Raw genomic sequence first — 25,686 nt, forward strand, 5'->3', positions numbered from 1 at the left:
TTTATATGGCACCTCATTTAATCTGTCTTCATCATTAGACATCTGACATCATTAGAATGTCAGTTCCGTGATGCTGGTCACTGTCCACTGCTGTATTCCCAAACTCAAAACTTGCATGTGGCATGTTAAAGGGATTTTAATGAATTTTTTTGGAAAAATAATGAAAAACTGCTTTTAGGAGGCTTGCAGCAATTAATACTCCCATCAACAGTACAAGTACTCATCATCTTATCTCTCATTGAAGCAGTTTTCTTAGAACAGTGCTCAAGAGATGGAATTCTGGGGGACCCTCACAGCTTGAGCCCTGCAGGAAAAGCAATGGGATCGTTCTGTGATCCCTACCACTCCCGTCTGAACAGAGATTAGGCACACTCTGGTACAGCCAGGTATGTACCAGAGCCACCAATAGGATTTTATTTTCCCATCCAGTTTAAGTGTAGCCTGAATCTTCATCCCTATTATGTACGTGGAAAAAAAAAAAAAAAGATTCCTTTCTGTGGCAACTAGACTCCAGTGAACTTTTTAGACATATTACATTGAGTAAAAAATAGGTGAATAATCAGCTCGAGTGTCTGGAATGTGGATGGGCATCACTTCTGTGCATTCTTATCACAAATTATCCAGTTTTGTTAATATTTTGAATTGCAGAACTTTTATTAATCTGTTCACTGATGACATTAAAATGCATATATTTCTGTACATTAATTTTTTAAAAGAACTTTAGGTTAAAAAATGTCTTTCAAAAATAATTGATTTATATAAAAAGTATTTAGTATAGAGAATAAGCACCTTTCAAAGGTAAAAGTCCCTGTGACACAGATAATACTAATCAAATCTCCCTTTACGTGAAAAGAATTTCTGTTTGAATACAAAATAATACACTTCTTGTCACCATCTTTTTCAGACAAACCTTCAGCATCACTCAATTTGGGGATCACACTTAATCCAGCTAAGTAATGATTGTGTGTCTGTTCTTCAAAAGAAGATACCAAATACAAAGTTTCTAGCTTAAAAATAGCACCACTGGAGGAAAGGGATGAGTCTTTTAAGTGCAAAGTCCCTCAACAAGTGATTTACCAAAATTCATGGTAACTAAATTTTGAGTGGTTGATTGTTATAACCTTTCTGTAATCTGGAGTAGAAAAGAGAATAAAATTGAAAAACAAAGCAAAACAGTAACTTTGAAGAATCAGCCCACACACACACACACACACCCCTGCCAGACCGTGTTCTTAGTTGCATCACCAGTCAGCGACCTCTACCACAAAGGGCGTTTTCACATCTATCTTGCCGCTGTTGACGATGGAGCAGTCGGTGAATGGGCGGTCGTGCCCGTCAGTTGCCTGCAGTTCTATGGAGTGGACCACTGTCTGGTGAAAGAAAAGGAGACCCACGGATCACTTCTGACCAGCAACTATGATGATCAACAGGTAAAATCAATGTGAAGTCTGAGCCCTAGTGGGAAATAAGTTTTCATTTTTTATGATTACAAAAACCATGCACGCTAACTATGGAAAACTTGGGAAATCTATATATAACAGATAAAATTTACCTACAAGCTTGCTAATCAGTGAGCATATTTGTGTGTTTCCTCTCTTCTTTTTATTAGCAACCTAGCTCTAATAAATACTGTTTCTATTCACTTGTTACAGCCCAACTTAAGAGTTAACATGGAATTGGAGGTAATTTCATTTCCACTCTGTAAGAGGTCTAAGCATAAGAAAATGAGCCAGAAAGCAGATTTAGTAATGGAGCCAGTTCTGAGTTTGCCCATTTTAAAGCTGACTCCAGTGATCTACATGTTGTACGTGTGTGTACCCAGTCACTTAGTTGTGTCTGACTCTTTGCAACCCGATGAACTATATGTAGCCTGCCAGGCTCCATTGTCCATGGGATTCTCCAGGCAAGAATACTGGAGTGGGCTGCCATTTTCTCCTCCTGGGGATCTTCCTAATCCAGGAATTGAACCTGCATCTCTTGCGTCTCAGCTCCTGCATTGGCAGGCCGATTCTTTACCACTAGTGCCACCTGGGAAGCTGAATCTACAGGTTGAGTCTGATGCTAATGTAATCTCTACCCCACGGGCTTCCCTGGTGGCTCAGACAGTAAAGGATCCACCTGCAATGCGGGAGACCTGGGTTCAATCCCTGGGGTGGAAAGATCCCCTGGAGAAGGGAACGCTACCCACTCCCGTATTCTGGTCTGAAGAATTCCATGGACTGTATAGTCCATGGGGTCACAAAGAATCAGACACGACTGAGCGACTTTCACTCACTACCCCGCCAATGGTATAAAGACCCCTTTCTCTACTCTGGATGGTTTCACAGCCCATGGACCATTGTGTCTCATACAAGGCAAGGACTAAGCTAGTAGATCTCTAATGAGTTTCTAAAATAGGTTGAAACAAAATAGCAACAAAGTTTCTCAGTGCTTTGGACATGGTATCAGCTAATCCACACTAATTTAAGATAAAAGATCAGCATTCTTCTAATAATAATACATATTTCTAAATAGATTGTGTGTTTGGATTCTCATGTGCATATGTGTACCTAAAGCAGCAGCTACACACCTGAATTACCTGTGGCAGCTTAAAAACTGCTTATTTAATGGCTGAAATGGAAATTTCTGTGTTGGGTATATTTGACCACAATTTTTAACATGCTTGTTCACATGCCCACCTGTGAAGGTTCTGATTCTACAAGTCTGGGGTGAGGTCCAGTGTTAAGAAAACCACCTAGACAATCTCTGGAGGGTCAGGGGATGGAAGTCAGGAGATTGTGAAAATTCCCTGAAACTGTATGACACATACACTTTCTTATTTTCCTTCTAGAGACAGTTTGTAGTTTTCAATAGTTTCTCAAAGTAGTTTACGACTCATGAAATGTTCAGGACTATTTGTCTAGGACCAGGAAGCAGCTCTCCCAGGATGCATGCCAATGGTGGAGGGAGGTTAACACAGCCAACCAGGGCACCAAGACATAAGATCCAGAAGACCAGAAGGAAAACCATGACTGGAAGAAGGAAGCCCCAGATGCGTACTCTTCATTTTTCTTACAGCCTAGGAAATGGCAACCCAGTCCAGTGTTCTTGCCTGGAGAATCCCAGGGACGGGGGAGCCTGGTGGGCTGCCGTCTCTGGGGTCGCAAAGAGTTGGACACAACTGAAGTGACTTAGCAGCAGCAGCAGCAGCAGCAGCAGCGTTAAAGTGAAAGTGAAGTTGCTCAGTCATGTCCGACTCTTGGCAACACCATGGACTGTAGCCTACCAGCTTCCTCTGTCTATGGAATTTTCCAGGCAAGAGCACTGGAGTAGGTTGCCATTTCCTCTCCAGGGGAATCTTCCAGACCTAGGGATTGAACCCAGGTCTCCCGCATTGCAGGCAGACACTTTACCATCTGAGCCACAAGGGAAGCATTATGTTGTATTCAAAAATGCTCACTTGAATCAGTTTACATTTAAAATACTTGGAATCTGATTAGACTCAGCAGTTAAAACTCCAAACTGTTTTAACACATGCATAACTATGTTTAACTCATTTAAAAAGCAGTCAGAAGTTGGAGACTAGGATTCCTTGCTATTCGAGAATACATTCTTTTGAGGACGCTGGTTTATGAAAATGTAGGCATGTCCTTCACTGTGATGGGACCTAAAGTGATATTTCTTTGCCCCCTTTGCTTCTCATCCCGCTTGTTATTTAATCATTAAGTTGTGTCCAACTCTTTGGGACCCTGTGGACTGTAGCCCACCAGGCTTCTCTGTCATGAGATTTCCCAGGCAAGAACACTGGAGTGAGTTGCCATTTCCTTCTCCAGGGGATCTTCCCAACCAAGGGATCAAACCTGCATCTTCTGTACTGGTAGGCAGATTCTTTACTACTGAGCCACCTTGGAAGCCCTATCTCACTTGCCAATGAGAATTATTTGACAGTTCTGGTTGAACACATCTTTGCCTTGTAAGGGGGGTTCTGAGTCAGCCAGCTGAGTTCCTGCCCTTTAGTCGGGAATGGAATCAGAATAACAGGTAGAAGTTTTGGGAGGACTACAGTGAGTGAGGTTAGTTTATTTGCATTTGGATGAGTTCACATGAAAACAATGAAATACGGCAGAGGGAAGGGACTCAAGGATGCTCCAGGGTTGTACCGGGCAGACCTTACAGCTGCCAGTTGAGGAGCTGGAAGAGCAGCTTGGGGCAGCTGCTAAGGAGGAGAAATGCAGGGAGTGGAAGAGAATGAGGATTTTAAGAATTCTTCCTGTGGATTATGAATTGGACCCCTTTGATGTTCTTTCAGACACAGGAGCATAAATTTGAATTCTCTTTAGGAATTCTGGTGGTTATACTGTGTGCCTCTGAAAGTGACTTATATCTGTACCGAGCTACATGGGCTCAGAGTTTTTAAAAATATTTTAAATTGTGGTAAGGAACACATGGAGAAGAAAATAGCAACCCAATCCAGTATTCTTGCCTGGAAAACCCTATGGACAGAAGAGCCTCACAGGCTACAGTCCATGAGGTTGCAGAGAATCAGACACGACTGAGCAACTGAGCACAAGAAACACATAACGTATAATTACCATCTCAGCCACTTCCAAGTGTAACTTTAAGTTCATTAGTTTAAGCATATTCACATTATTGCGCAACTAAATCTCCAGAAGTTTTTCATCTTGTAAAACTGAAGATTCTTAGAGATGCTCATTGAACACCAGCTCCCCATTTCTTCATCCCCCAGCCCCTGGAAACCATCATCTTGCCTTATGTTCCCATGTCCTTGACTACTTTAGATTCCTCATTTGAATGGAATCATACAGTCTTTTTGTGACAGGCTTACTTTACTTAACAAGACATCTCAAGATTTATCCATGTTCTAGCAAGAGACAGGATTTCCTTCCTTTTTAAGTTTAAATGATATTTCATTGTACCTACAGGATTTCATCTGGTTACATTAAAATGAGTTTCTAATTATATCTAATAGTATGATAAATTAAGGACTCAACTTCTCCCCCAGCTTCTGCTCCAATACTCCTAACAATTAAAATATCGTGTGTATGTGTTAAGTCGCTTCAGTCATGTCTGACTCTCTGTGAGCCCATGGAGTGTAGCCCACCAGGCTGCTGTGTCCATGGGATTCTCCAGGCATGAACACTGGAGTGGGTTGCCATGCCCTTCTCTAGGGGATCTTCCCAACTCAGGGTCTGAATCCACGTACCATATATACTTTATTCACCTTTGAGGAGGCCAGTCAGCATATAATTATGGCTCTCTAAGAAGCATAATCTGAGAGCAAATCACTAAGAGTACTTTCATTATAAAGCTTTAGATGAGAAAAAATAATATATCAAGTTACCATTCCATCGAGGACTTTTCCAAATACCACATGTTTGCCATCCAGCCAGGTGGGCTTGGTCAAGGTGATAAAGAACTGAGAGCCATTGGTGTCAGGCCCAGCATTGGCCATGCTGACCCACCCAATGCCATAATGCTTCAGTTTGAAGTTCTCATCTGGGAATGTCTCCCCATAAATGCTTATACCTGGGTGAGACAAAACAAAAAGGGTAGGGTCAACAGATGTTATACAAAAGTAAATTCTTCAAAGGGAAGTATAAGGTTTGAATAGAGCTGGTTAAGAGAACCCTATAGAAGATGGGAATGAGGAAGACAGTCAAACATAAAGAGCAATTAAGCAGAGGATAAAATTTACTCCTTAAGGAAACAGCACCAGGGACCAAAAGAAACCAACAAACAAAAGCCTTAAGTATGACACAAGAAAGCAAGATGCCCTCTGGCCTCAAACGAAGACCCAGACCTTGACCAAGCAAGTCAGTGATTTCACTTTGAAATGAGAAGGAATGGAAGGGCAAGATGGCATGGTAATGTCTGATGGAATGATGGGTAAGCCATCCTAGTGACCTCATCTCTGTCCTGAGGGTCAGGTCACTTAATATACACCCTTAGCCAATCCTCATAACAGTCCTATAGGATAGGTTCTCTCATTCCCATTGTGAATGAGAAACTTATCAAACTTATCAAATGGGAGCTTATCAAGCTTGAAAAAGTAAAACTTGAACTTCTGGCTCCAACTCTGGTTCTCTCAGCACTTAGAGCCTAAGTACTAAGAAGCATAGTGCCAGCCTGGACATCATTAGGCTTGATGACTTCAGGGTACAGAGGGTGACAGCAACTGGGAGCAGCCGGGGAGCCAGCCTTGAGCCAGAGGCAGGCATGGGGGCTGGAGACCTAGCACAGCACATTTTTCCTATAAAACAACAGTTCTGACCATCTGCTCCATCCCCCAACCCTGAGTGCCTGTGACACCCAACTTCTCTACTGCAGGTCACCTTATCCATCAGTGGCCAACCTTAAAGTCTGGCTCAGTCAGCTCTCATGTTATCTCCTTCTTACTATGCAGTTCTTGTGAAGGACCAGGCAAAAAAGTTCCTTAAGACTTGGGTCTTATATGGGCATTTTTCTTCATTCATATAAAACCAAAACCTCTTCATAGCTAACATAGTTAACTTTTCAAACAGGTTTTCTAGAAAGTGTTGCTGTAGAGGAATAGTAAGGACATTTTGTGAATCCTGATGATTTTTCTTCTTAAGGTGTACATCTTGGGATATACAGCTTCTAAATAAATTAACTGGATATTTTAACAACTTCACTGCTTTGTAACTCTTACTTTATATTACTCTGAGTATTAATATTTAATAATTTAAGGAACCCTGCCTTTTTTTTTTTTTTTGGTAGACAAGGTCAAATATAATTCATCTTCCTAAGGAAAAAAAAAGAATCCAATCCTGGCTCAGTTAGAAGGACCAGAAGTGAATACCAAAGGTAAGCAATTTATAGCTGGTTGGTAAGTGACATACGAAGTGGCCTGGCAGGAAAGTTCTGCCTACAGAGAAGTCTAGGCTAAATTTAAATGATCCAAAAGGTCCTATCTCCAAAACTCAGAGAATTTTAATTCTGTACATGCATGTGCATGTGCACACACACACACACAAGGCAGAGAGAGAGGAGAGAGAAAGAAAGAGGAACAGAAGAGAGAACACTGAAGTGCCATCACCATTCCTGCCAGGGCGCAGGCAGGACCGCGGAGTGCCAGTCCCGAGGGGACCAGCACTGGAACCAGGCTTTTCCACCAGAGACCCAGCTCTGCAGCAGTCCCAGCTTTGCAGCAGCCCCGTTCAACCAAGTAACCTGAACATGTTCCTCTGATCCAGTCTACCTTCCCATACCCAGCAGCATTTCCACCGGTGTCTTGGCAAATCCAAGCATTTAATGACAGCCAGTTTGTTATTTTAAAAAACCATTGCAATAAACATAAAATCAACAATAGTGTTTGAAAATGGCTTGTTTCTTTAAAACGTTAGCCATTTACTATCTACCAAACCCAGTATTTGCTGAATTAAAAATCTTAAGTAAATAAAAATAAGTATATAAAGTACTTCAAGTACTTAAATAAAAATTTGGTATAGTTCCATATTGTAGGTATGTTCAGGAAAAGAACTCACTACATTTATGAGAAAAAGACCAGGGAGCCGGGCAGCTGGAATCCTCAATGAGAAACAATAAGCTCAGTTATATTTGAGATTCTATAAACTGAATTATGGGTTCTTTATTGAATTCTAATGGTGTTGATAAAAATTAATTTATACTGTAATTGTGACAAGTGGTCTATTTACTTAATTTTTTATTACTGCAAAAGCTGATGATAAAAAGAGAATTTTGAAAGAAGGAAGTAAATTCACCTGTGATCCTGCCACCTAAATACCAGTCTCATCATTCTGGCATGATGCTTATGGACCACCAGCACCACCCCACCCCCACCTCCCCACCCCCCAGCAAAATGCACTTCTGCAGCTGGCTGTCCCCTCCAGGGCACATGGCTTTTCAGTCTACCTCTCCTTGCTATGACAGACTTCTTTCCATATTGCTACATACCAGGAATCTAGGATTTTCATAAGCGCAAAACAGCCGACTAAATGAATACATCTCCACTAAAGAAGGATGATGAATACCCAAGCAAAGACTGTTTAAAATTAGGAGGCCTCACTCATTCACACCTACCAAGATTTTGTTAGATGAGGCCCCCCGCCCCTAACCAAAAACTCTTATCTTTCTGGAAGAATTAAGTTTGTCTTTTTGACTTTGTTCCTTGAAGCTGGGAGTTCAATATGCTGGGCAAATATACCGTCTTAGTCTTAGGTATCACTTGGGTAAGCAGGAAAGGAAACGTTTAAGAGACAACATTACCACCAGTGCCATCTCCCCGGGTGAAGTCTCCTCCTTGAATCATGAAATCTTTGATGACGCGATGAAATTTGCTTCCTTTATATCCATATCCTTTCTAAAGAGATTATGTCAATTGAATACACAAGCAGATATAACCCATACTGTAAGATAAACCCCAGTGTTTATCTGGAAATGACAAAATGAGAAAATTACACAAAATATCTGCAGAACTAAAGTAGGTACCTACAATAGTTTACTGACAGATATTTATCATTAGCTGACTGAAAAATAAATAAACTAGGGAAGCAAAATACTAACATGCACAAGTAAAAAGAGAGAAGTCTGCATTTTCACTTAATGACTGTTTCACTTTCTAGAACCTTGAGGAAACTGAGTGCTCAAAGAATACAGATTTTATAGAAAAACAAAGTAAAATATTATTAGATGTCTCAGATTCATCTCATCTACTAATTTAATACTTATTTTCCCAGGTATAACTTTTTTTACATTTACATTTTTTAAAAGGTATTTATTTTTAATTGGAGGATAATTGTTTTTTCTGCCATGCATCAACATGAATCAGCCAATGTGCCCTCCCTCTGGAACCTCCCTCCCACCTCCCACCTCATCCCACCCTTCTAGGTTGTCACAGAGCCCCAGTTTGAGTTCCCCGAGTCATGCAGCAAATTCCCACTGGTTCCATGCTATTCTCTCCATTCATCCCCCAGAATACATCTGTATGTCTGGCTTAAAAGGAGGAAGATTCAATTCTGTGCACAGTTAAAGGGGATAAAACTGAGACATACCTCTCCTGTTGCCAGAGCGACAAAATTTTCCACCGTCTTGGGCACGACTTTTCCAAAGAGGCCAATTACGATTCTGCCAACATCTTTATCTCCAATCCTCACGTCAAAGAAGACCTGCATGGGGGTGAAAGGCAGAGCACCAGGTTACACTGTGGAAAAGCCACAATACAAGGTAAGTGCACGTGACAGTCTGAGAACGGATCCACGTGTGAGGGCCCCGGCCACCCGCATTTTATAAAGGAGGGGGTGAAGGAGCAAGAGATAAATTAAAGGAGTTCTGAAACCATTTTTGTGGGTGCATTTCACTCGCAAATATTCATCCACCAAACCATTATGGAGCACCATCACTGAGTCAGACACTGTGCTACGAACCGGGTTTAAAGTTGGACTTGGTACTGTCAGAATGAGCCAGTAACGTCTTCAAGAATTCCTCTCCCCCAGGTACTGTCGCCTAGGTTCCTAGCTCTGTGGACAAAACTAGGGGTTGAGAGTGGAGACTACTGCTCTTCTGAAAGGTGATGATCCCCAGTCTTGGCAGGAGAAAAAAAAACTGGTGAGGAAAGAAATAGTCTAGCCGTCCAGATTTATTTTTTTGTAACTTCGAGTAGCACCAAATTCCCAGTGAGTTCTCAATAGATGTCTGCTGTCAAGAGGCCTGTGAAAGATGATCAAAACACACAGCCCTGCTCCAAAAGGCCTGCCACTCACATCCAAACACACTAAGACACGCGGGCCTCTGCTGCGTCCTAAGTACAGCAAACACTGCAAGCTGGTCCTGCGAGAACCATTTACCCTGCACACTTGAGGCACCAAATCCAGTCCTCAAGTTCCCAAAGTTGCCCAAGTAGAATGTGCCTTTTCTCTGTCACAGCATTTTAAAACAGAAGAGAGCAAGCACAACTCCAGAAGTCAGTTACTTCTTTCTTGACAGGTATGCTTAAAAGTTCTCTTGGAATCTTCCCTTTCGATCCTTGCAGTTAGAGGAGCAAGGTCGTGAGGCAAGAAGCGGTAGGTTTGCAGCCGCCATTTCTTCCGCCTCCGGTCTCTGGATCTTTTGTAGAGCGTCCAAGAGCGCTATGTTGGGACAGAGCATCCGGAGGTTCACAACCTCTGTGATTCGTCGGAGCCACTATGAGGAGGGTCCAGGGAAGAATATACCATTTTCAGTGGAAAACAAGTGGAGGTTACTAGCTATGATGACTTTGTTCTTTGGGTCTGGATTTGCTGCACCTTTCTTTATAGTAAGACACCAACTGCTTAAAAAGTAATCCATGAGAAAGATAGGAAGAGGAGCATATTAAGAGGTGCAGTCTCTTAAAAGGATCAGTCCCTTGAACTCAGCATCCTAAATATGTTTGTAAATAAACTTATGGCATAAATCAAAAAAAAAAAAAAAAAAAGTTCTCTTGGACTTTTTTTTTACTGTTTCACCTAAAACGAAATTATATATGTTCTGCTTCACAAATCACTGTGTTAAGATGATTTCGAGATAGAACGTTTGAAAAGGCCGCAGAGTCAAAGGGCATTCTGTTAGCAAGTTTAGATAGTATGAACCAATTCACTATCTGAATGGGTAAAAAAAAAAAAAAGACATTCAAGAGATGACTTTAAAAAAATTTCAGAAGGTGTCAAAGAGAAAAGATGTCATACAGTTTAGAAAAATCGCAAAGTAAAGACTGTCAAGCTTTAGTTCAAGACAAGAGCCTCTGCCAATACATCAGGACGTCTTTCATAGGATGATGTGATATTTAGTGTTCCATGTGGCATTTTGCAATTTTACATGGCCAGAGCTGCAAAAAACTGTTATTATTATTTACATGCTAAAAGTTTAGAGAATGCATAAAAGACCAGGCCCTTGAGATTGGGCAGTGCAGTGAACGGGACAATTCAGGAAGTTCCATTAATGCCCACAAGAGCCTGGCATGCAGCCTGGGGCAAAAGAAGCAGTTTTCCAAAGGGATTTCCAAATCAAGGAGTAAATTAAATAACAGGCAATAATGAAGAGGCCCCAGGACAAGAACTGGGTATGTAATCGTAAGGAAGCACCACATAAGCCTGCCAGACTTTTAAAATAAAGAAGAGAAAAGAAAGCCTGTGAACATTTCAATGGCAAAGAGAATAAAATGTGGGAGGACAGCATGAGAAGATGAAGAAAAAGTGTCTATGTCACCCAGCGTAACTCTCCAATAACCATCTTGCTTTCCTACATGCGGCCTAGCACACGTATTAATATGATGTTTTTTCCCAAACCACAGCGTCCTTCAACTTCTTGCATGATGGCATGAAAATACAGCAGAGTTTCCCTAACTCTAATGGAAACGATAAAATCAAATCTTATTAAATACTTGTCAAAGATCTCTGCAGAAGGCATTGTAAGGGTACAAGTGGAGGAAGTCCCTGTCCTCAGGGAGATTATGGAGAGAGACAGGCCAAGTACATGAACAGCCATAGCACAAGGCTGCGGGTGACAAGTACCCCAAGAACACTGAATACCAGTGTGCTGGAGGGATGCTGAGGGCTGAGGGAAGGTATCCTGACAGAGGTGTGATGGGATGCCAGCCTGGAAAGAGGGGAGCAGCCTCCGGGGACAAGAATGGGCACAAGCCCCACCTGGCAGTTCTTTCTGGAACCAAAGCACTGAGGCAGGAAAAGGGATCCATGCACAGAGAAGCGACACAACCCTTCTGACCACAACCGGCTGGGAAGGAAGGCTCTCACCCATTTCAGAAGGGGGAGGAAGGATCTGGCTAAGAGTTCCAAGTTTTGTTAGGCAATACTAGGAACGTGAAAGACAGAATTTCAATTTGAAGCTGCGTTCACCTGGACTGCGATTTGTCATGAATGTGACTCTCTCTATCTAGGCAATTTCTACCTGAAGGGGTGGAAATGGCATTTTTAGATCCCCAGTGCCCAGCACAGTGTTAGCTCAAGCAGATACTAAAAAAAAAAAAAAAAGGCAATACTGAATGAAGACCAGGGCATACACATACCTAAACAGATGGTAAGGTGGGCCTGGGGTGGCTGCCAGGCAAACCCTCTTACCCTGAGATCGTCTCTGACTTTTCTGCCTGTCCTTGGGAATAGGCCCTGTGAAAGGGAATGAGGCTACAAAGTCCCACAGAAGAGGAAGCACAGAGATAGTCACTGTGACGGGAAGTCAAGCTTTACAAGAAGGTATGTACAGATAAAATGTCATAGTTAGAGGTGGTGATTATCTGTGGAGATCAGAGCAGGCTTCCTGGAAAAGGTGGCGCTTGAATTTCACATTGCACTTCAAGAGCTGGCCCTTGGTCCCTCCTTTTTTCCCTTGAGGCTGCCCTTGAAAGTCATCTGAAAATTATGGGGCACTAGAAGATGAGAGCCTGGGGGGCTGCAGTCTGTGGGGTTGCTGAGAGTCGGACACGACTGAGCGACTTCACTTTCACTTTTCACTTTCATGCATTGGAGAAGGAAATGGCAACACACTCCAGTGTTCTTGCCTGGAGAATCCCAGGGATGAGGGAGCCTGGTGGGCTGCTGTCTATGGGGTTTCACAGAGTTGGACATGATTGAAGCGACTTAGCAGCAGCAGCAGCAGCAGCAGAGGGTGGGAAGAGAGAGGGGAAGAGGCAAGAGGACCTCACAGAGCCTACTCCAAACCCTTGTAGGGTTAACTGTGCTTCCATTTCCAAAGTAACTGGGGAAGACACCAAGTACAGGAGCCTCGAGGTCAAGGAAACTGTTCTCAAGCCAGCTCTACCACTTATTGGCCATGGGACCTTGGGCAACTCCAAGCCCCCGCTCCTCATCTGTACCTGCCCTGCCACCGGAGGATTAATAAGATAACACAAATAACACTAACCGTTGACCTCTTAAATCAGGAACTTCGATCAGGGCTAAGCACTTTACCTGCTCTATCACATCTAATATGCAAAACCTTGCCAGCAGGTATTATTTCTATTTCCACTTACAGAGGAGGAGCCTCAGGCATTCTTGGTAACTTGTTATTACCTCAGGTGAAGCCTCTTAGCCACTCTGAGAACTGCAGAAAGTGACAGCAACCTGTGACTTGAGCACAGCTGGAAAGATGGCAGCATTATTTTTCTACACTCTCAGGTGCCTGACGCTGCACAGAGCCCATGGCATCTGCTGGAAAATGCAAGGGTGCAAATGCCAACTGGGTGGATTTTGAGACCAGTGAGTCTCTGAGACTGGGCAGGAGGCTGAGGTGGTGGCTGGCAGCAAGATTCACAGACAAGAAAGGGCCCTGGGAGAGACAGCACTTCATACCTCTCATTTACAGATTCTTGTTTTCAAACACAATCAGAGGAAAAGCTAAAGACTGCTGGGGAAAACATACAATACACTAGAGTGATGGCCAATTCATCTACTTGTCCACACTCAGAGAAATCATTTTTAATATTTCCACTTCCCAACAGAGTAGTTGTCTTAAAATGCCCCACTGAGAAAGTAATTCAGCAGAGTCGAATCTGTGGCAGGACATGCCTGCACAGTTAGTTTTTAGAACTTAATGACAAATGGGGCGGGGGGAAAAAAGGAGATAGTGGTAAGTGACTATTCCAAACCTAGAGTGCATGAAAACTCACTCAGTGACAGCACCCTGGCTAAGAAGCCCCACTCTTCTTCCACGCTCCCTGAGGTTCCCAACCACAGTTCATTTATCACCGCAGCCCTGCAGCAGGGCCTTCCTGTTCACTCCTCACTCTCAGGCTACATCAGGTGTTGGGCTGTACCTCTCCCGCCCTGTGTCCTCCCCGCTCCTCCGGTGGGGTCCGCAGTGGAGGACTGAAGCACCCAACACTGTCATTTCTACTGGCAGGGGACCGACTGTTAAGACCACCTGCAGCTGCTCCTTCTTCCAGATTCTAAGACACTCCTGCCAGTGGGTTTTCCAGAAGTAGTGATGACGGGCACCAAATCACTCCTTTCCTCCCTCTGTCTCTCCGGGCATCCTCCCTTATTTTCTAACCTTGGGTAAATGTGCTGAAAAAAGACCTGAAGCTGTTAAGGAGGCAGCCTAAGGCAGATCTCCACCCCACCACCTCCCATCGAGATTGAAAGGCTGGCCTCGGTCATGCAGGGGCCTCCTGGGCCTCGCTCAGCAGCATCCCAGGCCCTGTGTCTACTCCCCAGTCTGAAAAGCGCACCTCTCCCTCCCTGGCGGGGATTGATGGTGGTTCCTAAACACGAAAAGGAGGACAGTCCTTGGTTAAGCAAGGCCACGTAACGCCTACCCTACCCCAAGCGACAGGGGCTGGACCTGGGGCTCTGAGCGGCCGGGTGACATCCGCGGGGGCAGCCCAGCTGCAACCCCTCCTCTCGCAGGGCGCCTCCTTCGCCCTCCTGCATTCTTCCTGTTTCTATTCCCAAGTCCCCGCCACGCCGAAGGAAGTCCTCGGCTGTCTCCTCCCTAGAGAAAGGGCTCGCCGGTTCCGGAAGCTTCTCCCGGTTCGGGGGCTGGTGGCCACGTCGGATCACCAGCCCAGGAGATGACGCTCAGACAGCCCGCGGGGGGGGGGGGGGGGCGCGGGCTCGGCCTTGCGCCCCTAAAGTCTCCCAGGAGAGCGAGGGCGCCCCCCTACCCACGCGCGCGCGCGGGGACCCCCACCACTACCACCTAGCCCTGCGGCGGCCTCCCATCCTCTGCGCCTGGGAAGCCCCCTGATCGCCGCCGCTGCCCCTGAGGTTCCAGTCCCCACAGCCCCCCCATCCCCCCGGGCGGCACGAGGGGAACTTGCTGCCCGCTGCCCGGTCACCTTGGCCGTCACCGAGGGGCCTCGCTTGCGGAAGCCCGAGGCTCCCGCGGACGGTACGAGGGCGCTGAGCCCCACGCAAAGCACGAGAGGTAGCAGCGGCCGGAGACCCGGGCCCATGATGAGCGGAGACGGCGGCGGCAGCAGCGGCTGGGGCGCGACCGCAGACTCCTGGACTGCCCGCGGGACTCCTGGCCGGCTGCGCCTGCGCGCTCCCGGCTCGAGGGGCGGGGGGGATGGAGACGCGGCTCTCCGGGCAGGCCCGGAACCTCGGGCGCCTCCTCCCAGGTTCAGCCCAGCGACCCGAGCTAGGGACTCGGAGAGGCGCGCCACGGAGCGCGGAGCCGAGTCCAACCGCCGCGCGGCTGCAGGGTGCACTGGGCGCGGGCATCCGGAGCAAGCCGGCGCTGCTCGGATGATGCCTGATCGGTCCGGACCCGTGAGCTGAGGGATGCAGGCTGGGGCATCGCCGGGAACTTACAGCGTAGACGCGTATTAAACCTGATGCAAAGTCGAGGACTCTCCAGGCTCCGGGTCATCCTGGCATCTTGCTTGCCGCGACGGGTCCCCCTCTGTGACCGCAGCCGCCACTGGAGCCGAGCAACCTCTGCCAAGCCTGCCAGGTTCCAATGTTCCATCAGAGGCTTTAGCTAAGTTCTGGACTTCTCTCAGAACTCTTGAGACCCTGGATGTTTCTACTCGATTACACAGAACGAATGACCTGTAATTGAGATTATTCAAATTGGGGATATACTTTTTTACAAACTTAAAAATTATGTTTAGAAATTAATGACATGGGGAAATACTCATATTTTTAAATGAAAAACTCATGTTGCAAAATTGGACCTCGATTGTGTAAATGTATAACAACATTTTAAAAACGGAAAGAAATGTACCAAAACATTTACAGAAGCTATGGTGATAGGATAATAGGTTTTTGTTTTCTTTGCAATTTTCTGATTTCCCAGATGTTCTACATTGAACATGTAAGTATTTTATAATCAGGAAAACGTTTTAAAATTCAATGCTGTTTGCCTTAGGACTTCAAAGAACTTTTTTAATGTAATAGAGCCAAAATTAACTACAAATTAATGATAGTTTTCTCTTGGTTTTCTTAGGGGCTAGTGCCATGACTTTCAAGCTAAGATTTTCCTTGGGTATGCACATAGGATTCCTATGTGTAACTAAGTGTGGGTCTAGAATTACACTGGAACCATTTATTATGTATACAAAGGGTAACCACCACATTTGAAGGCTGGGCAGAACACTTGTGAGCTATTTTGGTATTTCAGTCCAGTGAAGGATCTAATGGCTTTCCTCATCACTATCACCCCCCAATGAAGAAAGAATCCCCCTTTTGTAGCAAGCTAAGGGTATCAGAGGGCTTATGCCTGTATTTATTTCTCCTGATTCAGATCCAGTACAATGTCAGGTATATAGTGATTTCTCAACAAATATTTATTCAGTGAGTGAATTTTTATACTGGGAAGATTAATACAAATAAAGAGAAGTGAACAAACTGTACATGTACAAAGCAACAAATTGTCAAAAAGCAAATACAGCTAGAACCCCACATATCTAAAGAAATGAAATATTCACTAGCTCTCTAGAAACTCCTTTTGTGTTCACTTGCAGTTGCTAACACTTTCTTCTCCCTAAATTAACCACGATCCTGACGTCTTCCAATAAGGATTAGTTTTAACTTTGTGTGACTGGAATCTTACGAGTTCTTTTTGCTGAAATTTATGAAATTCATCCATGATTTTGTGTGTAGCTATTTTGATGCATTGGACAAGCTAGTGGCTGAATTTTTTCCCATAAGAATTCCATTGTCTAGCATAACTTATTGAAAAGTGATTTCTTATTGCTCTGTAATGCTACTTCTGTCATGGAATAAATGTCCCTACATATATGGGTCTGTCTGTGCTCCCTCTTTTCTGTCCCATTGACGTATTTGTCTGTCTTCATGCCAGCACCTCATTGTCTTAATGAAAATAGTCTTATAATAAGTCTTCATAGTTAGGAGTAGAAGTTCTCTTACTTTGTACAATAGATTTCTGGCTATTCTTGACCCTTTCTGTGTTCATATAAACTTGAAAATCAGCTTGTCAGTTTCCATAAACTGGGATTTTAGTTGGATATGCATGGCATGTATACCTCCTTTTGGAAAGACTTGGCATAGTTGTAATATTGTGTCTTCCATTCATGAACATGGCATAGTCCTCCGTTTATTTCCCTGTTAATTTCTCTCAGTAAGATTTTATAGTTGTCTGTCTAAAAACCTTATACATATAATTTTAAGTTGATTTCAAGGTATTTGGTCTTTGTTTTGTTTTTTGCAATTGTAAATTATATCTTCTTGACATTTATTTACTTGTTTGTTAGTATTATATCATGGCTTCCCTGGTGGCTCAGACAGTAAAGCGTCTGCCTGCAATGCGGGAGACCTGGGTTCAATCCCTGGATTGGGAAGATCCTCTGGAGAAGGAAATGGCAACCCACTCCAGTATTATATCATAGTAGAATAAATTGTGTATATTAATCTTGAATAGGCTAGTTTTTTAAACTTATTAATTACAATGATTTATCTGTGAATTATTTAGGATTTTCTACATAGATAACTATGTTATTCATAAATAGTGACAATTTTATTCCTTTCTTTCTAATCTTTATACCTTTTATTTCTTTTTCTTGCCACCAGGACCTTGAGTACAAAAAGAAGTGACTATAGGATGAGTCATTGTTTGGGGGGTTAAATTTTGCCCCCAAGTGGGTACATCAAAGTCAGAAACCCCAGGATCTGTGAATGTGACCCTATTTCCAAATAGGGTGGTTTTTTTTGTGTGTGTGCGCGGATGTATTCAAGTTGAGACCCTATTGAAGTAGGTTATATGACTAGTGTCCCTGTAAAAAGAAGAGAGACAAAGAACCACCCCTCCGCAAGGGGAAACACCATGTGAAGACAAAGAGAGAGATTGGAGTGGTATATCTCTGAGTCAAGAAATGCCCAGGATAGCTGGCAACCACCAGAAGCCAAGGAGAGGCCAGGAAAGACCCTCCCTAAGGAGAGCGTGGCCCTGTCAGCACCTAATTGCAGACATCTAACCTCCAGAACTGTGAGACAATACATTTTTGTTGTTTTAAATGATCCCAGTTTGTGGTACTTTGTTATGGGAAGTCTAGGAAACTAATAATACACTTGTCTGTCCTAATGCCAGAGGAAAAGCTTTCAATAGTTTACCATTAAGTCTGATATTTGCTGAATATTCTTTTAAGTGAGGACATCCTTTTTCAGCTAAGAGAATTCCTTTTTAGTTCTGATTCATTAAGAGGTTTTGTCACAAATTTGATCAACATCACTTACTGAAAGCAACGAGAATAATCACATGATTTTCCCTTACTCTGTTCATGTGAATTGCATTGATTTTCAAATCTTCAGCCATTCTTGCTTTCAGGAGTATACCCAATATGTATTAACCTTTTTTTATATTGCTATACGGGCGGGTCATGGTGGAAAGGTCTGACAGAATGTGGTCCACTGGAGACAGGAATGGCAAACCACTTTAGTATTCTTGCCTTGAGAACCCCATGAACAGTTATGAAAAGGCAAAATGATAGGATACCAAAAGAGGAACTCCCCAGGTCAGTAGGTGCCCAATATGCTACTGGAGATCAGTGGAGAAATAACTCCAGAAAGAAAGCTGAAACTCCAGTACTTTGGCCACCTCATGCGAAGAGTTGATTCATTGGAAAAGACTCTGATGCTGGGAGGGATTGGGGGCAGGAGGAGAAGGGGACGACCGAGGATGAGATGGCTGGATGGCATCACTGACTCGATGGACGTGAGTCTGAGTGAACTCCGGGAGTTGGTGATGGATAGGGAGACCTGGCGTGCTGCGATTCACAGGGTCGCAAAGAGTCGGACACAGCTGAGCGACTGAACTGAACTGAACTGATATGTATATAAAGCAAACTTAACAAGAACTGAAAAAAGGCATTTCTCCTGAAATGAAGTTCAGGAAAAAATACCAGTAAATAAATTGATTTGGCTTTCCAGTTCAGGCCAAGCAAATTACCAGCTTTCCATTTTTATGATAATGGGTAACTTTGCTATTTTTTTTTCAGAATATTAGCATCTATATTCACAAATCAGACGAGCTTAAAAAAATTTCCTTTTTGGAATTTCCTGTCAGTGTTTTTTTTTTTTTCTTAGTCAGGATTATTTTAGCACATTAACATGAATTGCAAATGGTTGGGGTTCTTCCCTATGCTCTGAAAAGATATGTGAATGATTGCCATTATTTCTGCCTTGATTGTTTCTTTTAAGCCATCTATGCCTAGAGTTTTCTTTATTGTAGTTTTAAATTATAGGTTAATGTTTTTAATGATTGAGGACTATTTAAATTTTGTATTCTGTCAATTTTTCCATGCATATTTTGAGAAATTTACTTCATTTTTATTTTTAAATTTATTTACATAAATTTGTTTAATGCATCTTTTTATAATTTTGTAGGTCTGCAGGACTTCTAGTAAAGGTTTTCTTCATTCCTGGCATTGACTGTTTTCACATTTTTTTCTTTTTTTTTCCCAACAGCTCCATCAAATGAGTTTAGGATTATAATATATTGATTTTATTTCATTAGTTTATATCTTTATTCCTTCCTTCTCTTTCTTTGAGTTTAATTTCCTATTATTTTCTATCTCGTTGAAATAGATTCTACTTTCTTTTTCACTTAGCAGTATGCATTAACATGTCCTCCATGTCATTTCAGTTCAGTTCAGTTCAGTTGCTCAGTCATGTCTGACTCTTTGCGACCCCATGAGTCGCAACATGCCAGGCCTCCCTGTCCATCACCAACTCCTGGAGTTTACCCAAACTCATGTCCATCGAGTCGGTGATGCCATCTAGCCATCTCATCCTCAGTTGTCCCCTTCTTCTCCTGCCCCCAATCCATCCCAGCATCAAAGTCTTCCAATGAGTCAATTCTTCGCATGAGGTGGCCAAAGTACTGGAGATTCAGCTTTAGCATCATTCCTTCCAAAGAAATCCTTCAGAATGGACTGGTTGGATCTCCTTGCAGTCCAAGGGACTCTTAAGAGTCTTCTCCAACACCACAGTTCAAAAGCATCACGCTCAGCCTTCTTCACAGTCCAACTCTCACATCCATACATGACCACTGGAAAAACCATAGCCTTCACTAGACAGACATTTGTTGGCAAAGTAATGTCTCTGCTTTTCAATATGCTATCTAGGTTGGTAATAACTTTTCTTCCAAGGAGTAGGTGTCTTTTAATTTCATGGCTGCAGTCACTGTCTGCAGTGATTTTGGAGCCCAAAAAAATAAAGTCTGTCACTGTTTCCACTGTTTCCTTATCTACTTGTCATTAAGTGATGGGACCAGATGCCATGGTCTTCGTTTTCTGAATGTTGAGCTTTAAGCCAACTTTTTCACTCTCCTCTTTCACTTTCATCGAGAGGCTTTTTAGTTCCTCTTCACTTTCTGCCATAAGGGTGGTGTCATCTGCATATCTGAGGTTATTGATATTTCTCCCGGCAATCTTGATTCCAGCTTGTGTTTCTTCCAGCCCAGCATTTCTCATGATGTACTCTGCATAGAAGTAAAATAAGCAGGGTGACAATATACAGCCTTGATGTACTCCTTTTCCTATTTGGAACCAGTCTGTTGTTCCATGTCCAGTTCTAACTGTTGCTTCCTGACCTGCATATACGTTTCTCAAAAGGCAGGTCAGGTGGTCTGGCATACCCATCTCTTTCAGAATTTTACACAGTTTATTGTGATCCACACGGTCAAAGGCTTTGGCATAGTCAATAAAGCAGAAATAGATGTTTTTCTGGAACTCTCTTGCGTTTTCCATGATCTAGCAGATGTTGGCAATTTGATCTCTGGTTCCTTTGCCTTTTCTAAAACCAGCTTGAATATCTAATGGCTTCAGTTCAGTTCAGTTCAGTAGCTCAGTTGTGTCCGACTCTTTGTGACCCCATGAATCGCAGCACGCCAGGCCTCCCTGTCCATCACCAACTCCCGGAGTTCACTCAGACTCCCATTCATCGAGTCAGTGATGCCATCCAGCCATCTCATCCTCTGTCGTCCCCTTCTTCTCCTGCCCCCAATCCGTCCCAGCATCAAAGTCTTTTCCAATGAGTCAGCTCTTCGCATGAGGTGGCCAAAGTACTGGAGATTCAGCTTTAGCATCAGTCCTTCCAAAGAAATCCCAGGGCTGATCTCCTTCAGAATGAACTGGTTGGATCTTCTTGCAGTGCAAGGGACTCTCAAGAGTCTTCTCCAACACCACAGTTCAAAAGCATCATGCTCAGCTTTCTTCACAGTCCAACTCTCACATCCATACATGACCACAGGAAAAACCATAGACTTGACTAGACGGACCTTAGTTGGCAAAGTAATGTCTCTGCTTTTCAATATGCTATCTAGGTTGGTCATAACTTTTCTTCCAAGGAGTAAGCGTTTTTTAATTTCATAGCTGCAATCACCATCTGCAGTGATTTTGGAGCCCCCAAAAATAAAGTCTGACACTGTTTCCACTGTTTCCCCATCTATTTCTCATGGACTGATGGGACCAGATGCCATGATCTTCGTTTTCTGAATGTTGAGCTTTAGGCCAACTTTTTCACTCTCCTCTTTTACTTTCATCAAGAGGCTTTTTAGTTCCTCTTCACTTTCTGCCATAAGGGTGGTGTCATCTGCATATCTGAGGTTATTGATATTTCTCCTGGCAATTTGATTCCAGCTTGTGTTTCTTCCAGTCCAGCGTTTCTCATGATGTACTCTGCATAGAAGTTAAATAAGCAGGGTGACAATATAGAGCCTTGACGTACTCCTTTTCCTATTTGGAACCAGTCCGTTGTTCCATGTCCAGTTCTGACTGTTACTTCCTGAACTGCATACAGATTTCTCAAGAGGCAGGTCAGGTGGTCTGGTATTCCCATCTCACTCAGAATTTTCCACAGCTTATTGTGATCCACACGGTCAAAGGCTTTGGCATAGTCAATAAAGCAGAAATAGATGTTTTTCTGGAACTCTCTTGCTTTTTCCATGATCCAGCAGATGTTGGCAATTTGATCTCAGGTTTCTTTACCTTTTCTAAAACTAGCTTGAACATCAGGAAGTACACGTATTGCTGAAGCCTGGCTTGGAGAATTTTGAGCATTACTGTACTCGCGTGTGAGATGAGTGCAATTGTGTGGTAGTTTGAGCATTCTTTGGCATTGCCTTTCTTTGGGATTGAAATGAAAACTGACCTTTTCCAGTCCTGTGGCCACTGCTGAGTTTTCCAAATTTGCTGGCATATTGAGTGCAGCACTTTCACAGCATCATCTTTCAGGATTTGAAGTAGCTCTACTGGAATTCCATCACCTCCACTAGCTTTGTTCATAGTGATGCTTTCTAAGGCCCACTTGACTTCACATTCCAAGATGTCTGGCTCTAGGTAAGTGATCACACCATCGTGATTATCCGGGTCATGAAGATACTTTTTGTACAGTTCTCTGTATTCTTGTCACCTCTTCTTAATATCTTCTGCTTCAGTTAGGTCCAGACCATTTCTGTCCTTTATCGAGCCCATCTTTGCATGAAATGTTCCCTTGGTATCTCTAATTTTCTTGAAGAGATCTCTAGTCTTTCCTATTCTGTTGTTTTCCTCTATTTCTTTGCATTGATCGCTGAGGAAGGCTTTCTTATCTCTTCTTGGTATTCAGTAAGTCATTTATTTTTTTATTGCTGAATAGCTCTCCGTTGTATGCTATACTGCTGTTTATCCATTTACCTACTAAAGGACAGCTCTTGATTGCTTCCAAGTTATGGAATTATGAAAAAAGACACTATTAGCTCTGTATACAAGTTTTTATACAGGTGTAATTTTTCAGTTCCTTTGGATAAATACCTTGTAGAGTGATTGCTGGATCATATGGTAAGAGTATGTTTCATTTTGTAAGAAACTGCCAAACTGTCCTCCATGGTAACTGTACCAGCAATGAGTGAGAGTTCCTGTTGCTCCACATCCTTACCAGCATTTGGTGGTGTTAGTGTTTTCAATTTTAGCTATTCTTATAGGTGTGTGTGTGGCAGGGTTGGCGGGGGGGGGAGGGGAGAGGAGAGGGTGGGTGTAGTAGTTCAGCTCTTAATGTTGTGTAAGCCGGATTCTTTTTTTTTTTTCTTAAATCCACGAATAACAACATTCCTGAGAAGAAAGAATCCTGAAAACTATGATACAAAGAACTTAGGTTGTGTTTTTTTCCATTTGTTTAAACTAAAAACAAAACCAAGAATAAGTTACCCATTTCTCCCATCCCCAGCTCCCACTGCTGGCAGTCACCATCTGTTCTCTGTATGAGATAAGTTGTTTTTCTGTTTGTTTGCTTTTGATGTTTTTAAGATTCCACCTATGAGAAATAATGTGATACTTGTCTTTCTCTCTCTGATTTATTTTCCTTAATTCATCAAAATTTTTAGCCTTTCTTCTTTCACATCTATGTGCAATTAAAATGATAAAATTCCCCTTAAGAAGTACAACTTTAGATGCTTTCCACATCTAAAATTTTGATATGTAGTATTTTCGTTATCATTCAGTTAAAAATAGTTTCGAATTTACACTTAAAAAAACTCATGTTGCTTAGAAGTGTGGTTTATTTCCAAAACATAGCTCTTTAACAATCCTTTTATTAATAAGTCCTAGCTTAGTTGTATCGTGGTAAGAAAGCATACTCTTTATTTTTCATTCTTTTAAAACACTTGGAGACTTGGTTTATGACATAAGATCTGGTCAGTTTGGGGGGTAAACAGTTTCCTGTGTATTCAGTGTCTTCTGCCCTTGCTGGACTCAGTATCCTGTGTATGTTCATTAGATCGAGCTTTTAACCCTACATTTCATATCTCTATCATTCTTGACCTCTTATCTGCTTGTTATAAGGGTTATAAGAGTTACTATGGGAGTACGTTAAAATCTCTCATTATCACTATAAATTGTCAATTTCTCCTCATAGATTTGCAAATTTTTCTTCATGTGTTTTGAGGCAACTTTATTATTTATGAGTACAAAAAACTACAATATTATTTTTTGATAAGTTATGAAGTATCACTCTTTACTTCTGGTAATGCTTTCAGCCTTGAAGTCTGAATTATAACTCACCATCTTTCTCTTGTCTACCCAATGCATGGTTTATCTTTTACTATTATTCTACTTTTAATCTATCTGTCCTTATATTTCAATATATCTCTAGTAAATAGCATAAATTGTTTCTTTAATAAAGTTTGGTATCTTTATCTTAAGCAGAATATATAGCCTGTTTACATTTAATGTATTTACTTCTTGTTTTTATTTAAATATAATGTCTTCATATTTTATTTCTATTGGTACCCTATTTTATGTTTCTCTTTCTCCATTTTCTAGCCTTACTCTGATTTGATGGAACAGATTTTAGTAATCTGAATTCCTCCTATACCAGTCTGATATTTACTCATCCTTTTAATACTCTTTCAGTAGTCTTATTAGAGATTACAGCATGCAATCTTGATTTCTCAAAGCCTAGTGTTACTTGTTAGTTTTATTCTCTTTCTGAATAATATAAAACCTCAGGACACTTAATTCTATTTGCTTTCATGTAATTTTGTGTAGGTGTAGTCATGAATTTTATTTTTATCCCCACAACTCATAATCAGTTCAGTTCAGTTCAATCGCTCCGGCATGTCCAACTCTTTGTGACCCCATGGACTGTATCACGCCAGGCTTCCCTGTCCATCACCAACTCCTGGAACTTGCTCAAACTCATGTCCATTGAGTTGGTGATGCCATCCAACCATCTCATCCTCTGTCATTCCCTTCTCCTCCTGCCATCAGTCTTTCCCAGCATCAGGGTCTTTTCCAGTGGGTCAGTTCTTCACATCAGGTGGCCCAAGTATTAGCGTTTCACCTTCAGCATCAGTCCTTGCAATGAATATTCGGGACTGATTTCCTTTAGGATGGACTGATTGGGTCTCCTTGCAGTCCAAGGGACTCTTAAGAGTCTTCTCCAACACCACAGTTCAAAAGCATCAATTCCTGGGCATTCACCTTTCTTTGTGGTCCAACTCTCACATCCTTACATGACTACTAGAAAAACCATACCTTTGACTATGTGGACCTTTGGCAGCAAAGTAATGTCTCTGCTTTTTAATATGCTGTCTAGGTTGGTCATAGCTTTTCCCAAGGAGCAAGAGTCTTTTAATTTCATGGCTGCAGTCACCATCTGCAGTGACTTTGGAGTCCCCCCAAAATAAAGTCTCTCACTGTTTCCATTGTTTCCCCATCTGTCTGCCATTAAGTGATGGGACCAGATGCCATGATCTTGGTTTTTTGAATGTTGAGTTTCAAGCCAGCTTTTTTCACTCTCCTTTTTTACTTTCATCGAGAGGTTTTTCAATTTCCTCTTTGCTTTCTGCCATAAGGATGGTGTTATCTGCATATCTGAAATTATTGATATTTCTCCTAGCAATCTTGATTCTAGCTTGTGCTTCATCCAGCCCAGCATTTTGCATGATGCATATAAGTTAAATAAGCAAGGTGACAATATACAGCCTTGAGGTATTCCTTTCCCAATTTGGAACCAGTCTGTTGTTCCATGTCTGATTCTAACTGTTGCTTCTTGACTTGCATACAGGTTTCTCAGGAGGCAGTAAAGGTAGTCTGGTATTCTGATCTCTTTAAGAATTTTCCACAGTGTGTCGTGATCCACACAGTCAAAGGCTTTGGCATAGTCAATAAAGCAGAAGTAGATGTTTTTCTGGAATTCTCTTGCTTTTTCGATGATCCAGCAGATGTTGGCAATTTGATCTCTGGTTCATCTGTCTTTTCTAAATCCAGCTTGAACATGTGGAAGTTCTCAGTTC

The 25,686-nt window shown here is 42.5% G+C and overlaps 2 protein-coding genes across 2 annotated transcripts; one reads left to right on the top strand and one right to left on the bottom strand.

Moving 5' to 3' along the window:
• On the bottom strand, positions 630-15,009 carry PPIC (peptidylprolyl isomerase C). Its single transcript, XM_018050679.1, has 5 exons — positions 14,789-15,009; positions 9,033-9,146; positions 8,248-8,341; positions 5,342-5,526; positions 630-1,370 (listed from the first exon to the last, which is right to left on the bottom strand). The coding sequence occupies exons 1-5, from the start codon at positions 14,903-14,905 to the stop codon at positions 1,242-1,244; spliced, it is 639 nt and encodes a 212-aa protein (XP_017906168.1). The 5' UTR covers positions 14,906-15,009; the 3' UTR covers positions 630-1,241.
• On the top strand, positions 9,983-10,432 carry LOC102173562 (cytochrome c oxidase subunit 7C, mitochondrial). The gene has a single exon (XM_018050680.1). The coding sequence runs from the start codon at positions 10,109-10,111 to the stop codon at positions 10,298-10,300; it is 192 nt and encodes a 63-aa protein (XP_017906169.1). The 5' UTR covers positions 9,983-10,108; the 3' UTR covers positions 10,301-10,432.

Source organism: Capra hircus, chromosome 7, assembly GCF_001704415.2.
Source record: "Capra hircus breed San Clemente chromosome 7, ASM170441v1, whole genome shotgun sequence".
NCBI classification, from domain to species: Eukaryota; Metazoa; Chordata; class Mammalia; order Artiodactyla; family Bovidae; genus Capra; species Capra hircus.

Coding starts and splice junctions, on each gene's coding strand:
- PPIC (XM_018050679.1), bottom strand. CDS start 14,905: ATGGGCCCGGGTCTCCGGCCGCTGCTACCTCTCGTGCTTTGCGTGGGG. Junction 9,147..14,788: donor GCCCCTCGGTGACGGCCAAG/GTGACCGGGCAG, acceptor ACCCCCATGCAG/GTCTTCTTTGACGTGAGGAT. Junction 8,342..9,032: donor TCGCTCTGGCAACAGGAGAG/GTATGTCTCAGT, acceptor TAATCTCTTTAG/AAAGGATATGGATATAAAGG.
- LOC102173562 (XM_018050680.1), top strand. CDS start 10,109: ATGTTGGGACAGAGCATCCGGAGGTTCACAACCTCTGTGATTCGTCGG.